The following is a 14552-nucleotide window of genomic DNA, read 5'->3' on the forward strand; positions in this document are numbered from 1 at the left end:
ATAGTTAATGAAATGAATACGAACAAAGTCGAATATTTTGGTAGTTTTACTGCTTTACCGTAATGCCAGGAATACTCTGGGTACTCAAACCCCCGTAACTCCGACCACGGATGCGTGCAGTGGATCAAACTAGTCTCGCTTTATTTAGAGTTCCACAACTTTTGATATATAAATTATGATAGGAATCCCACGGCTTCCAAATTACGTTTTTTGCGCACTGTGCATTGGAGTAGCTTGCAAAACTTGCGTTCAAACAAAAATTTTCTGCCGAGTGTGAGTCCGAAAATGTCAAAGAAATTGTTGCATTTTTCCAATCACAATTGGAGTACAGTCGTGATTCGCTGGTTAATCACTTTCTATTTGGGTCGCTTTTTAGTTGGACCTCCGCTAGTTGGACCATTGTCCAACAAAAATGCATTTGAACGCCAAAATCTCATGTTAAATTTACTCAGCTGTTGAGATTTCGGCAAAATATGCGAAAAAAGCTGAGATTCGGTAGAAAAAATTCAGTCAGTCAGGATACCGACAGATAATGGCAAACTCAATTATCACATGGCTACTATTCATTGTGCTGAGTATTATAATATAAATGAATATATTCATTTGATCTTTGTGAATCCGATTACTGAACTTCATATCATTTGATATGTTTCTTTTTTCTTTATTTTTATTAACGTGACTTTAAATTAAATTTCATTCGTCACGCATTTGATATGTAACTGCCATGTATGTAGTAATGCAATTGTATATCCGGATTTTTGGTTCTCCATACATAGACAAACCTATGTACAGAGAGCTGAAACTCAAGGATATGTTGTTGATGTTGGTGGCAAAGAGCTATAGTTCTTTAGCAGTATCGTCGATTGATCTTTCGAATTTCCGGCGAAAGGGGGTTTTGAACTGATCTATGGCTTCCAAAACGTCACAGCGAATGGCTACAAACCTAAATTGGTCGCACTCCCTTCGTTGTATCAAAGGAAACATTCTCATCAATCTAGTCAAGTAATCAAAAACCTGCATTATTTTTTATTTAAAATGTTTATTTTTCATTTTTTCTTATAACTTTTTTTTTGTTGAAACGTTACATGGTTTTCCATTGTTAGCTTCGTTTTTTTTGCTCCTACCAACACCCAATGTGTTCTGTCTCGTTTTTTTGTTCTCGTGCTTCCCTCCGATGCTTGATCGCTCTTCTATCGGCTTTGTCATTTTTGTTGTTTAAAAATACCCAACATAACAGTAAATGAAAACGTATATATTGGTTTGGTTTCACCTAAACAAAACAAATTATATTCTGCATTCTGGTATCATAACAGTAAATATTCTAGTACGTTTTTTAACTATTCTTGCCTGCTTACAAGTTTAGCTGTTGCTTTGTTCTGCCATTTTTTCCTCTTCTGTCAGAACTAATCAATGCTTATGTTCCTTCCTGATCCTTGGGATATCTCAAGTCTATTTTGAATAAACTTTTTTTTTATATTTTCGCTAGTACTTTTGTTGTCCAGTTACGTTTGAATATTGAACTAATGGCTTTCCCCCTGGACACCTACTAACGGCTTCGATGGTTGACACTCGCGAAATGCGCTCGAATCTAGGCTCGAACAGTGTTGAAACAGAAACGTTTCGCTAGCGTAGCTGCTGTGTACTCTTTACTTGTATAGATGGACTTGAAAATTAAATGCTTCTTAGTTCGATAATCATCTAAACTCGTTAAATTTGCTGGTTGAAGATAGGTAGATTTTTCGAACGCGCATTTCATAAGTACCCCCATCAAAGAGTGCCAGGAGAAGTATTTCACGGTTTGTGTACATGTTTTTGGTTTGAATAGATTTTCGAGTACGGGAAAGAATCTTGCGAGTTCTTTTTCACGGTCTTGAGTGTCGTTTTTTGTTCTTTTTTTGGTTGAGTTTAGTTTTTTATATAATTTTTTACGCTAATCTGAATTATTTTTATCCTTTTTTGTGCATTGAAGTTGAATGTACATTAGGGTGATTCATTTGTCGAACTAAAATATTTACAAATATAATATGAACGATATTTTTGTATTCTTTATTGAATTTTTTTTCTGTTGCATATTACATTCCTATATAAAAAATTTATATTTATTTAGAATTTTTCTTGTGTTGCGATATATATACTTTTCTCATATATTCATATATTGTGTATATATTTTATTTATTTTATTCGTTTTTGTATTTTTTCTGTTTTTCCCTTAAATTCCTATAGATAAGTACAGTGAGTATTTAACACTTACTTATACATCTGGTTTTGAATTTTTACTACTATTTTTGTTTGCTCGTTTTTCACTTGCCCTTTGCTCCTTTTCAAACTCAATCACATTCTGTTTTTACAAGTCGTTTTTGATTTTTAGTTTACCATTCCACTGTTTGAGAGTGCGTGCTTTTAGTGTTTCTGGAGAATGTGTATTGTTTTGTGTTTTAGTTTTCAAGCGCGTCGAACGATGCATGTCATTCGAGTGGTTCCTCGACGTAGGATTGAAGGCATGGAAACCACTCGATTGACATGTTTGATTCAGTGCCCATACTTTCATCCTGTTTCGAAGCCACATAAGTTGTTCGGCTCTTTCTGTCATTCTTTGCCATCTACTGAATTAATTTAGATGAAACATAAACTCAATGCCCATGTTAGTGCGTGTAGTTGTATCGTTGACGCAACAAAACTTTTTTTTTATCGGAATAGTGTAAATGAACTTAGCGTGAATGTTTCAGTACTTGTCGTTTATGAGGGGATGGCTATTTTCACTCGAACTAAGAACGAGGGAAAAATTAAGTACAAAAATTTCATAGAATCAATCCATTACGGTAAGTTTCGCATTAAGTAAAAAGGTACGTCTATTGGAAGAGTTCAGCTACTGAAGCGAAAATGGGAACTATTTTAAAATGTTTGCTTTAAACCAATAATCTTAACTCTACCGTAGTCAATTTTATAGGTGCGCTTAGTAGAACGTGTATTCTATTTTCTCTTCGAGTGCTACATTTAAGATCTACTAGCATGGATGATGAAAACAGATGGATACGATGTGCTCTGGACAATTTGGTGCGAATCGTTTAATTTTTGAATAATCCTATGGCAATGTTTCAGAGAATCTTGAGTTTTAGTACAGTTAAAACTGTCATGCATTTTTATTAACGACGGAATTGTGGTTCAAAACAGATGTTGTTAAATAATAAGGCCATCTGTTAATTTTCGGTAGATCTCAATGCTAGATTCACATAAGAATATCAATTTTGGTTGTTTTATCTTATGTCATTTTGGGAAGCAGAATGCTTGACAGTTTTGAATGCACTATCCAAAGATTGACAAACAATCAAGATTTGTGATGTGCAGAAGGGAATCTTTGGAAACCAAATAAAACTTTAGGCTTTTATTTGTATTTAACATGTCTCATTCGCATAATTTCTGTTAGATAAAATATGAATTTCCGACTGTTTTTTTTTTCTTATTTGGTGAACAACTACTTCATAACGTGTTTTGAATTTATCTATTTTTACTCGCCATATCATGACGGTTGAGTTAGTTTTCTTTTGGTTTAATTTAAACTTTAACATATCCGTTTCCTGGTTGGAGCTTGTTGATATTAATTTATGACCTAATCTCGAGCTTTTTTTTCTTCTCAATTTTCAGTTAAGTAATAACTTCATAGTATTGCAACCCTTGTCTCAGGTGTCTAATGTCGTTTTATAAACATTTTCCTCGGCTTGTTTGGATTTACTTATGTTATATTCGCAACATTCTAGTTGTTTTGGTTTACCTCATAGACTATAAATTAAAAGTATAAATACGCATTTTTATTCCTTTATTAAAAATTACTTATTCACACGGTTTCTCATTCTTTTCTTCATGAAAAATAATTGAGCAGTTCTGTTTTTTGTCAGTTTCAATTGAAAAACAAATTTCAATTGAAACGAGTGAAAAGACACATAATCTACAGATATTTGACGAGTAAATATCTTAAATTTACGATCTTACTTGGTATTCGCTAGGGGGTTGCTCTTAACTAGTTCCTTTTGAATATTTTCCTTTTGAATTTAATTTGCTACCATTGTTTTGTTTTTTTTGCTTGGTTTTTGCTTTGCGTGTATAAAATTTTGATTTAACAATATATCGGTTGAACAGAAGCGCTGAAACATTTGTTTTATTTTACTTGGCTTTGGAAGCATTTTTCGTTTGGTTCCGACTGATTGGGCTAGCCGAAATATAGTAATTTTAAATATCCTGAATTATTTCTGCCTAGATTCCAGCTCAAATAGAACAACCGATTTTGAATCCGATTGAGTTGGAATCTAGCATTTGAGTTTGAATCCAGACAGAAATACTTCAGCATGTCGAATCAAATTCCGTATGCTTTAAATGGGATACGACAAATTCAATTATTACGAATTTCACACCAGGCTGGACCAAGATGAAGAGAAAGAAAGGTGGGAACATTTGTCATTTTCTAGTGTATTAGTTAAGCACTTGTAAAATTAAGCATGGCCGCCGGGCCCCTGGTTCTTCTGATCCTGATCTTTTGACGCACGTTGGAAAGAGAAAAGGCCGAGCTCCACCTCGAATCCTCCGATTCGAACACTTATGGATACTTTTTACCTCGAAACTAGCGGTAAAAAATAATTAAGACCGAACTGAAACAAAGCATATATCTCGATAAACATATGATTACGGCTTAAAAGCCAACTGTCAAAATTCTCTTTGAAAGGAAATTCTAGACAAACCGTTACTGACCAAACACAGTTCACAGCAGGTTACGAAAAAGAAAAATTTTCTTTTTTGTTTACTACCGACATCTGTGATAGGTGAGTAACGGTTTGTCCGAAATTTCCTTTCAAAGATAATTTTGACAGTTGGCTTTTAAGCCGTAATCATATGTTTGTCGACATATCAACAGAAAGCCTCCTTCTTCATTCGAAGATAATTGACAACCTCACTCATCCGTGGGAAAGAATTCTAAACATCTTGCGGCAATATACATGAAACTAGAGCTTCTTTATGACGATCCAGAGATGTCCGCACCATAAAATATCCTCACCCCAGTAACATCCGGAATGAGATTCGGAATATGGGCTGATTTATAATGCAATTCCATCCGAAGGCAACAAACCATCCTGAATGAACCGGTTTTCGAATCGGTTGTTATATTTGCGCTTAAATTTTAAAAGGGAACATTCCGATTGCGATGAGTTGGGAATCTGCTGTCAAAACGAGTGAAACAGAGAATTGTGAGAGAAAGAGTTTAAACTTTACAGTAAAATGTATGAGCGCAAACAGTTTTTTTAGATTTTATTTGAAAATTTTCAAGCAACTATCTAAATAAACTTCCACACACTGTCCTCATATTTTTTCTGCATCAAATGTGTATCCATTTTACAACTACAATATTATAGTTTCTCCAAAATCCCAAGTTTTAATATCTTTCCCGTACATTTAAATTCACGTTAGTCACCACTGAAGCAGCGCCATATCTTAAATATTTTCATGAAAGCGTTACGTAATTTATGCATGGCTCTTATCAGTTTATTTTGGATGAACAAAAAAACGCTACGTTACTTTCCGAGCCCTAGCTCGACCGGATTGACATTTTCTGCACACTTTGTTTATTGTTGCTGATCAGCTGTTCACAGATGTTTTAAACAACAACTGATCAGCGAAGTATACAAACAGCGTAGCAAATGCCATTGACTTATTTGACGTCTAGGAAACCAACACAGTTGCAATGTGTATAGACAACATACATATAACTCTATGTTTACAATTCGCCATCTTATTTAACCTCATTTGGCAAAAAAACTACCCGATTTAACCTCAATCTTGCACTAACACTAACATAGATTAGTCAATTCCGGTCGAGTTGGGGCTCGGAAAGAAACGCTTTGTAACACAGCGTGGATTGCTTCATAAACTGATCTGTCATCGCGCTTTTAAGGAGCGTGCACACTGCACGCTTGGGTAATAGTCCAACTTGGTAGTAAATGAACAGTACCAAAAAAGAGTTTATTCAACTTTTTTTTTCTTCTAAATTAATTAAACAAAATCTCCATTCGCAACACTGTCGCAATTAAGTTAAACCGATAAGAAAGCGTATTGGCCTATGCCCAATCAGTTATGGATAGTGCGTCATGTGTTCCGTGGTGTGAAGAGATTCAACGAAAAAATATCACTTGTTTGTGTGTATGTATGTATATTCCGACGTGCCGAATCAAAGTACTGTGTTTGTTTTTTTTTTGAATACGCCAACGCCGCCTACTGCTACTGCATATGTCGAAATCGAAACATTGGAACAGGGAGGATGTTCAGTGACAACACACAAGCTACTATGTTTTTCTTCGATACCGAACAAAGTGAACGCTTTTCCTCACTCTATCTGTTTGTTTCAATTTGTTGCCTTAAAAATTTAGAATTTATGTTCTTGTGTTTTAACGGCGCTAGTACCTCCTCTCGGTTTTGTCAGCTGGCGTGTGTAGTTATGTTATTTTTGTTTGCGTGGAAATTTGGTTTATCATGTGGCCTAACTTGGTGTGGTTTAATGTTCGGCTTGTTTTTATCCGACTACAACTGTTTATAGTAAGGAAAGAGTTCTTCGACAACTTATGGGTTCTCTATTTAAATTAAATGCTTTTTTGTTGCTTCTGTTTTTGCCATATATATGTATATTTACAAGTTGCTTTTCTAGATATAAATCACTATAGCTTGGTTACTTGTCTACGATGGTTTGACTGACGCGTTTGTGTCAATGACGAAAATTTTGTTGGTGTGAGTATGGTTGGGGTAAAACATTAAGGTTGGTGTAGTTTCTCGCACTCAAAATTATCATTGGTTGTTTTGCTAGTTACTTTAAGGACACATAGTACTGATTTATTGGTTTGCTTCATAGTAGTTGTGTTCTGTCATTGTAGCTATCCTTAGTAATAATTTGGTAATGATATTGCACTTCAAATAAACAATAACTCATTATAATAAGCCTATATTGACTGATCCGATGGATGTCTTTAGAAATACCGAACTACGAAGTGCAACATAGTACCAGAAATATTACTGAGGATATTTTGTTTGTCGATTAGTGATGTTTAGTCATTTTCGCAACTTGGTGAACCACAGTCGCATTAGATTAATAATAAGATACGTCAACAAAGGAGAGAGAAGGAATACCAAATCAAAACTCCATGCGAATACAATGGTCACTCGGCGTAGTAACCCTTTCTCAGCAAACGATGGACAGGAAACTAGAGACCAGCACGAGCCGAGAGGGATTTTGGATTTTCATTCACCTTTCCGCCTTAACCGCGGCTGGAAATAGGAAGCGGTTGCGTGATGTCACCAGCACGAGGGCAACACACACTGTGCTGTGTAAGTACGCTCTACTCGGTTTAGTTTACGTTCAAAGTAGAAAGGGGCTGGCCGTCGAACGCATAGTTTACTTCCGTCATCGTGGAAGGTGGAGCTTCGAACGAAAATTAGTCTGGCCCGCTTGTTGTCGAATTGTATGGACCTATTATGGTGCAGATAATAATCGCTTTCACAAAATCCATCATTGGCGTTTTTCAGGTATTGTACATTCTACTGCATTAGTTACAAAATTGTGCATATTTCCAATCAGATAGCGTCAAAATCAATTGTAGATCAATGGAAGATACGTTAAAAAAATCGGGTTCAATTCCGGCCGGAAAATTTTGAACCGCAGCTTCTATATTGAATCGTTGGAAGTATTCTACTTTAAAGGGAAGATAAGCGGGACATCAGTAACTATCGTGGAATAACTTTATTAAGTGTTGACTCGAACTGGCGATTATGGAACCATTTCAGGCTCACTGCAAGCAGTACGACGTTGAACAGCCAATAACTTGTCGTGTCTAACATCCTACATAACAGGGAGTATGGAACGTCGCGCTCAAACTGATGCAATTTACACCGACCTATCTTCCACTTTAATAGGGTGAACCATGATATAAAAATCACTAAAATGGAGCGATTTGAAATCAACAGTAGTTTTTCCAGTTGTTTCGATCCTAGCTCACAGATCGATATAAAGGTTGTCATTGCAGATTGCAAGGAATCCACATTTAAATCTACATCAGGAATAGCCCAGGGTAGCTACTTGTGACCGTTGACAATTCTGCTTTACTTAAATGACGTATATTTAGTGCTGAAGACTATTCGCTGGTCCTTCGCAGATGTTCTCAAAATATTTCATCTAATCCGCTGAATTGGGGATGGCAGATATCTCTAACAGCTTGAAATCTTCATTGATTGTGGTATAGCTTGCGTGTAATGTATCATGACTGCCAAAAATCTGAGGAGAATATTCCCAGGTCCGATAGAGCGACAGGTATATAAAAGCAAGTACCGTTATCCTCGTTCCTGTGCTAAATATAGAACTCAAGTATCGTTCTTCTAGCTCCGACAGTGAGAATTGTGTTGATCGCGATGACCATCAGTTATAGTGAGAAGTTTTTTTTACGGGACTGCTACAGCCGTTGTGGATTTCCGGAATTAAGAAATCAGATCCTCCGAACGAGAAGTAGAGCGTTTTCTGAAAGATAAAATGTTCATCGAAGTCGTACTGATAAGATTTGCCAACTACAGCTTTACAGAATAATCAGGTTCCCATAACAATAAGAAACACTTTGTTCAGGGTGATAATGGTGGGGTTAAGATCACTATATATTATGACGATAACGCAATCGAAGTACTTGATCCCCCTGCTTATACATGATCACACTACAGTGAAAACTTGTTTTTATAACCAACCAATTGTGTCAGATTTTCGCCCCGATTTCGTCAGCCAGCCAGAATTATAAGGTTATGTCGACTAATGTTGTATATTTTATCAGCTTCGGTTTATTAAAGTGAATGAATAAATATGTTTCGTCATTTCTCCCATTTTGTCAACAACAACCAAATCAAAGGGGCTGATAAAAACTGGTCTTCGGTGTATTTGCAAATCCATGCTCCAATACCGAGAAGTGCTCACCATTAGAAATGAATAATGGATTATTGGGCGCCAGAAACGGTTCACAAATTGTGAGGAAGTGGCTGAAGCATCCTATTCCTTCCTTAGTAACTCTGTTATCTAACTCTACTTGTGCTTCGACTACGCTGTGTACTTATGACAGTCAGTCTCCCATGTGTCAGAGTTGTAAACTCTGAGCACACTACGGAAACCTTGCGCGGGATTAGTTAAATAAAAACGCCTGCAACAACAAAAACACAGCGAGTCTACCAACATCAATTAATCCACCCGCCGACACCAAACCATAAATTATCTGCAATTACTTTTATCCGAATCAAATCAAACAAATACTCTTCCGCCGAGGAAAAAAATAACCGGTGAATTGCGTGCGACGAACTCGAAGGATATATTGAATGTAAATGGTATTCGTATTTTTGATACAAAGTTGCCTAGAACTGCAAGTACGGTCAAGATCTGGTGTTACCACGAAAATTATCCCGTGCACGAAGTTGACCGATAAGTCAACTCCGTACTTGTAATCATTGCTTCATAGCACAGAGAACAGACAGATAAGCTTTCCGGAAAAAAACCTGTGTAAACATTTAAATAAAAATACGTTGAAAATCACCATCGCATGCAGGGTCGCATGCGTGAATCACCATTGTATCCAAGTTTGCACGCAAGGCCCGTATAATGATTGCTGACTGATCGTAGCGCCAAACAGTGGCAAGTTGCTACTTGCTGCTGTCATTTCAAAGCGACAGTTTTATTTCTAACACTGGTTGAAAACTTCACTTGTATGTCAGTTCTCAGTGTACATAGTGCCATTCTTTATGAACACGGTTCGCAGTACAAATCATTTTAAGTCGATTTATTAGTTGACTTCGTCATCGTACACATGCTTGACGCATTTTTTTCTTTTGTGTATTTAAAAAACCTGCACATCCCTCATTTTACAGATTGTGGCATTTGCTCTTTAATTGTGAAAATGGCATCGAAGCGAGAAGAGCAATAGAGAAAAATATTGCTCGTGCATCGCGATAATCCGAACTACTCGCACGCCAAATTGGTGCGATTGTTGAATGCGGCCAAACCAACTGTCACCAACGCAATAGAAATGTTTGAAAAATGTTTATCGACAGCCAGGAAGACTGAATCGGGGGTCATTTGCTATCACCTAGCAAATAATGGTGCAAATGCTTCCAATGAAGGTGTTACGTTGGACGGCATCAATTTTTTGGACTTCTCGGTAAGTAGTTGAGATGTTTGCATAAGAAATTTACGGGAATACTCAGCCAGAACTCCGGCTGTTTTGAGTGGGTACAGGCAGAATCTAGTCGAGCTTCAACCACAGAGAACAGACGTACAATCTAGAACAAAATAATCCGCAAAACCTGTGTGAGCATTCGAACAAAAATAAGCGACAAATCACCATCACACCGAGGGGAATGACACATCGATGACATGAACTAATAATTTATAATTGTGAACGAATTGATAAAGATTGGCACTGATCAGTTCGGAATGGATTCGAATTTCTAACATTGCTTAAGAATGGTTTGGAATGTCATAAAAAATTAAATTGCTCGAAATTCACGTTTTGAAAGTTTCAGTGCTCGATGAAATCAAAACAAAACATTTCCAGCAGCAAGCAACAAAAAACATAAATTTTGTTGCCAGAATTATTGAAAGATTCGAACGTAGAGTATGCAGAGTTTCCGGTTACATCAAATTTTTCGGAATTAAACGACAGCTATTTTTCATATTCACATTGAAAACTTGACTTGTATGTCAGTGATCAGTGCCTCAACTCGCCGCTAGCCGGTATTACGATCGGCTAGAAAATTTCCAGCGATCGGTATACGGACCTACCGTGCATACTTGAATACAATAATATATGTTTTCTGTGCTTCAATTACACCCTAACAAGTGACGCCAATTTGCTGCTGGCCTTTACATCTATTTTAGTGGGAACCACCTGGTTCATCAACATCGAACTATTTCGATCTAGACTTCAATAAAAACTTTCAGGTACTCCGACAATTAACTGACTGGACGAAATCTTGCCGCTGCTGGAATTCATTAAAGACGCTGAATCCCTCAAGTAGAAATTTTTACCGTCAATATCGTTTGTTTACCATTTATATGTGAGTGTCATTCCAATCGAGCACAAGATCTGTCAATAGTCCTCATTCGAGAAGGATTCGGATTGAGAGCTTTTGACAGGTCTCGTGCTCGATTGGTATGACACTGTCAGATAAATGGTAAACAAACGATAGATATAGTGGGTCTTTATACCAGCGGGTTTCAGTGTCTTTAGAATTCATAACCAGTTTCGAAATATATCGTATTTCAAATTGAAACGATTCGAAATTCCGGAAAATGAACTGACTAGGTACGCTCACCAATTCTACAACTGTTTGTCCGTCCGTCTGTCTAGTCGTTTGTCTTTTGTTTTATGTCAATGATTTGATGATTTCGATCGTACTGATTTCACATTTTCTGAATACCTGGTCTGGTTGAGCCTACTGAGAATGCCTCTATTTGTTCGTTAAATTCACGTACGTACTGAACGTTAGCGTGCATGGCTGGCGAATATCCCCTTTGTTTTTTTTTGTTGGTAATCCTTATTTTAATTGCAGCTGATCTATATTTAAGGTGAACTCGAGTAATTTGGGTTTTACGCTGACTTCGTCCAATATTAATTTGCATCTACGAATTCGAGTAGAACGATACATAACAATTTTTCCTCTTGTGTTTCACTTTTTTTTGAGTATAAAAATTATCACCATTGGGATACGTTTTTCTGCTGTATTACTGCCTCTGTTCGAACATATAAACTCACTATAAAGGATGTCGCTTGCTATCTCTTCGTGTGTTATCCTCCCCCTGGACCGGAGCGAAATTGGGTTATCAAATGTGGTGATGATTTGTTTGTTAGGGATCTCGGGTACGTAGTTAAAAGTGTTCTACATAAAGATAGAGAATGTATTTTTTTCTGTGAGTAGGGTGTGTGTTTTTTTTCCTGTGGCAATAATCCGGTTTCCGTCTCCCATATGTGCTGTTACTTATCTATGCATTCGCTTTCTACTGTTTAAAAAACCGTACCATATTTTAGTTGCTTCAATCGGCTCAAAGCATGGCAATTGGAATGATACGTAAAAAAGTCAAAGCATTTAACAACACAAAAATCAATATTTGCTGTTGCACCTATACACGTATTCGATTTGTGTGTGTTTTTTATTGGTTTTCGTTCGTAGTTTTTTGGCAAATATATTGGAAGCTTTCGGAGAATTAACTTTTAATATAATAATTAATAATTAATTTCACATTAACTTTTCCAACCTTTTCCGCTCTGCTCATGTCTGCTTGCCTCTGTGTGTCAGCCAGTACCCGCTCGCTATCTGACGATATTAATCTTCTTCTGGTTCGGTTTGTATCATGGTTTGCCGGTTGTGGGAACTTTTTATGAGAGGATTTAATGGAGGGTTCCTACGACGCCGGCTCCCCCGGGAGTCGTGTTGTGAAAGGCAAAGATTATTACACATCCTTGCCATCATCCTCTCCTTGATAGCTGAAATATACTAGCAGCAAAAATCGTCCTTCCATGTACGCCCGCTAGGAAATGGCATCGTTCCAGATTGAGTGGAATTTTGTTCCGCTCACTGATTAGGACCGACCCCTGCCTCCGCCTAGTGACCTCCTTTCTTCCGATGGTTGAATCCTTTTTGCCATTCTCCGTCTCGCTGTGTGACTTGCCTGTTGTGAAGAAGATGATTTTTGGCAGTTTATGATGCTGTCTTTCACTCACTAGCTCCCAGGAGGCAATTTAATGCTCCTCCAATCCAGACTGCTACCAGAAGACGATGTTGTTTATAGTGACGTCGCTTTGGTTTTCTGCATCTTGACAACACTAGCACCGGCTAGTACCGAGTGTGAGCAACTGTTGAAAACGTGAACCAAACTCCAATCCTAAACCTTCTTCGCTCCTTCCTGTTCGAGATTTCGAGTTCTACATCGATTGCTTAATTAGTACTTTACATATTATAATTTTTAAACAGAACAACCAAAACACTACGGCCTTTTATAGAAAATATCTGCTTGCAGTATTCGTCTCCTCGTTCTCGTCTTCTTTGAACAGTATAAGCAGTGGTCCTGCCTAAGCTGCTTATTCCCGGGACCTCGAGTAATTCTGAACTAACATTGTTTTTGAAAGTCGAAAACTTTTTTTTTCCTACGCTGTTTTAATAATAACTTGAATTCTGTGAATTTGTGTGGGTGTGTTATTTGTTATCGGATTCAGTAGTTTGGAAAATTTAATTCGTTCCTAGACTCATTCAATTCACTTTTTTTTTGTTTTGTAGTGAAGATATCCTTTTTTTGTTTGTTTTGCATTTTCTAATTAGCTCCTTAGTTTGCTTATCACCTAGTCATAACTTCTTCACCTCGCTCTTTTTTTTATTCTTGCATGCCACACGTGTGCCTCTATGTGTTTTTGTTTTGAATTAGGAATATTTCTCGTTACTTCGCTATGTTAATCATCAATAACGATAAAATCTAGTGTTCTTTCTTCTTTTTTGTCTCTTGTATACGTATAAAAAAGAACCGAAACTGTAAATAGGTAAAAATAAACCCTAAAAATTTCTTATACTTTTGTTGTTATGTTTTCATCCTCATTCCGCTTACCTTCCGTGTCTCCTGTCATGCTCTATACAAGTATCTGCGGTGTGTGTTTCTTTAAGTGTGTTTAGGTTCGATCCTAGCTCCTGACTGACTCTAGTGTGTTAGTTTTAAGCTTTTTCTGAGACTTGCGCACTTCACCGTCTACTGCTACTGCTACCGTGCCGGATCGTCGCTTCGTCCTATCCGTTCACTTCTCCTCACCGAGCAGCACCAGATCATCCGCAACTACGTCGCTCACGTGCAGATAAATGATCCAGTACATCAGATTAAAGCACACGAAGCAGACCGGGAAAACGATACGGGAGTACTTGTCGATGTCCGACGGCGTGATTCCCAGCAGTTTGTTGATGTCCTGGGGAAAAAAGAGAAAGGATAATTCACCAGATCAGAACTTAGGAAAATTATGATACGCTGATTTTAGTCTAATGAAAAGTTGGTATTTAACGCTCCGTTTCATATTGTTTAACATATTGTTTATCGTTTGTTTGAACAGGCTGCATGGATAAAAAATTATTCCCAAAATCGTGAATAAAGTGCCATGAATTCTGGAACAATCACGTTTTTACAATACGAAATGAACGCTTTCATCAGTTGAAATATTTATTTTTGTTTTTTGATCTTCAGTCACGGTTTCCGCCATGTTTTTACCAAATCGACTTTCTTCACAACTTTATGAACATTATTCATAAAACTAAAGAATGATTCACGATGTTTTTCTTAGATTAAGGAACATTAGTTCACAAAATCAAAACATTCTGGACATTTTCTCGTGAACTATTTCGTGAAACTCGGATTTTCTTCTTGAATCCATTCAATCCTCGTGAACTAATTAATGATACCTAATATATTAGTCACTCCAATATCCATGCTTGGGAAATAGTTGACAAAATCATGAAATATTATTCAT

The 14552-nt window shown here is 37.0% G+C and overlaps 1 protein-coding gene across 15 annotated transcripts in view; it reads right to left on the reverse strand.

Moving 5' to 3' along the window:
* Nucleotides 1-7629: 7629 nt before the first annotated feature.
* The window catches only part of LOC131691702 (gamma-aminobutyric acid receptor subunit beta), a 233583-nt gene continuing 226660 nt past the window's right edge, over nt 7630-14552 (reverse strand). For 14 of the 15 annotated variants that reach the window (XM_058978298.1, XM_058978311.1, XM_058978301.1 and 11 more), the window contains one exon: nt 7630-13997. In XM_058978298.1, the coding sequence (XP_058834281.1) occupies nt 13833-13997 (165 nt within the window). In that variant the 3' untranslated portion in view covers nt 7630-13832. The remainder of the gene's footprint in view (nt 13998-14552) is intronic. The other variant, XR_009305837.1, reaches the window with a different exon arrangement.

Source organism: Topomyia yanbarensis, chromosome 3, assembly GCF_030247195.1.
Source record: "Topomyia yanbarensis strain Yona2022 chromosome 3, ASM3024719v1, whole genome shotgun sequence".
Classification (NCBI taxonomy): Eukaryota; Metazoa; Arthropoda; class Insecta; order Diptera; family Culicidae; genus Topomyia; species Topomyia yanbarensis.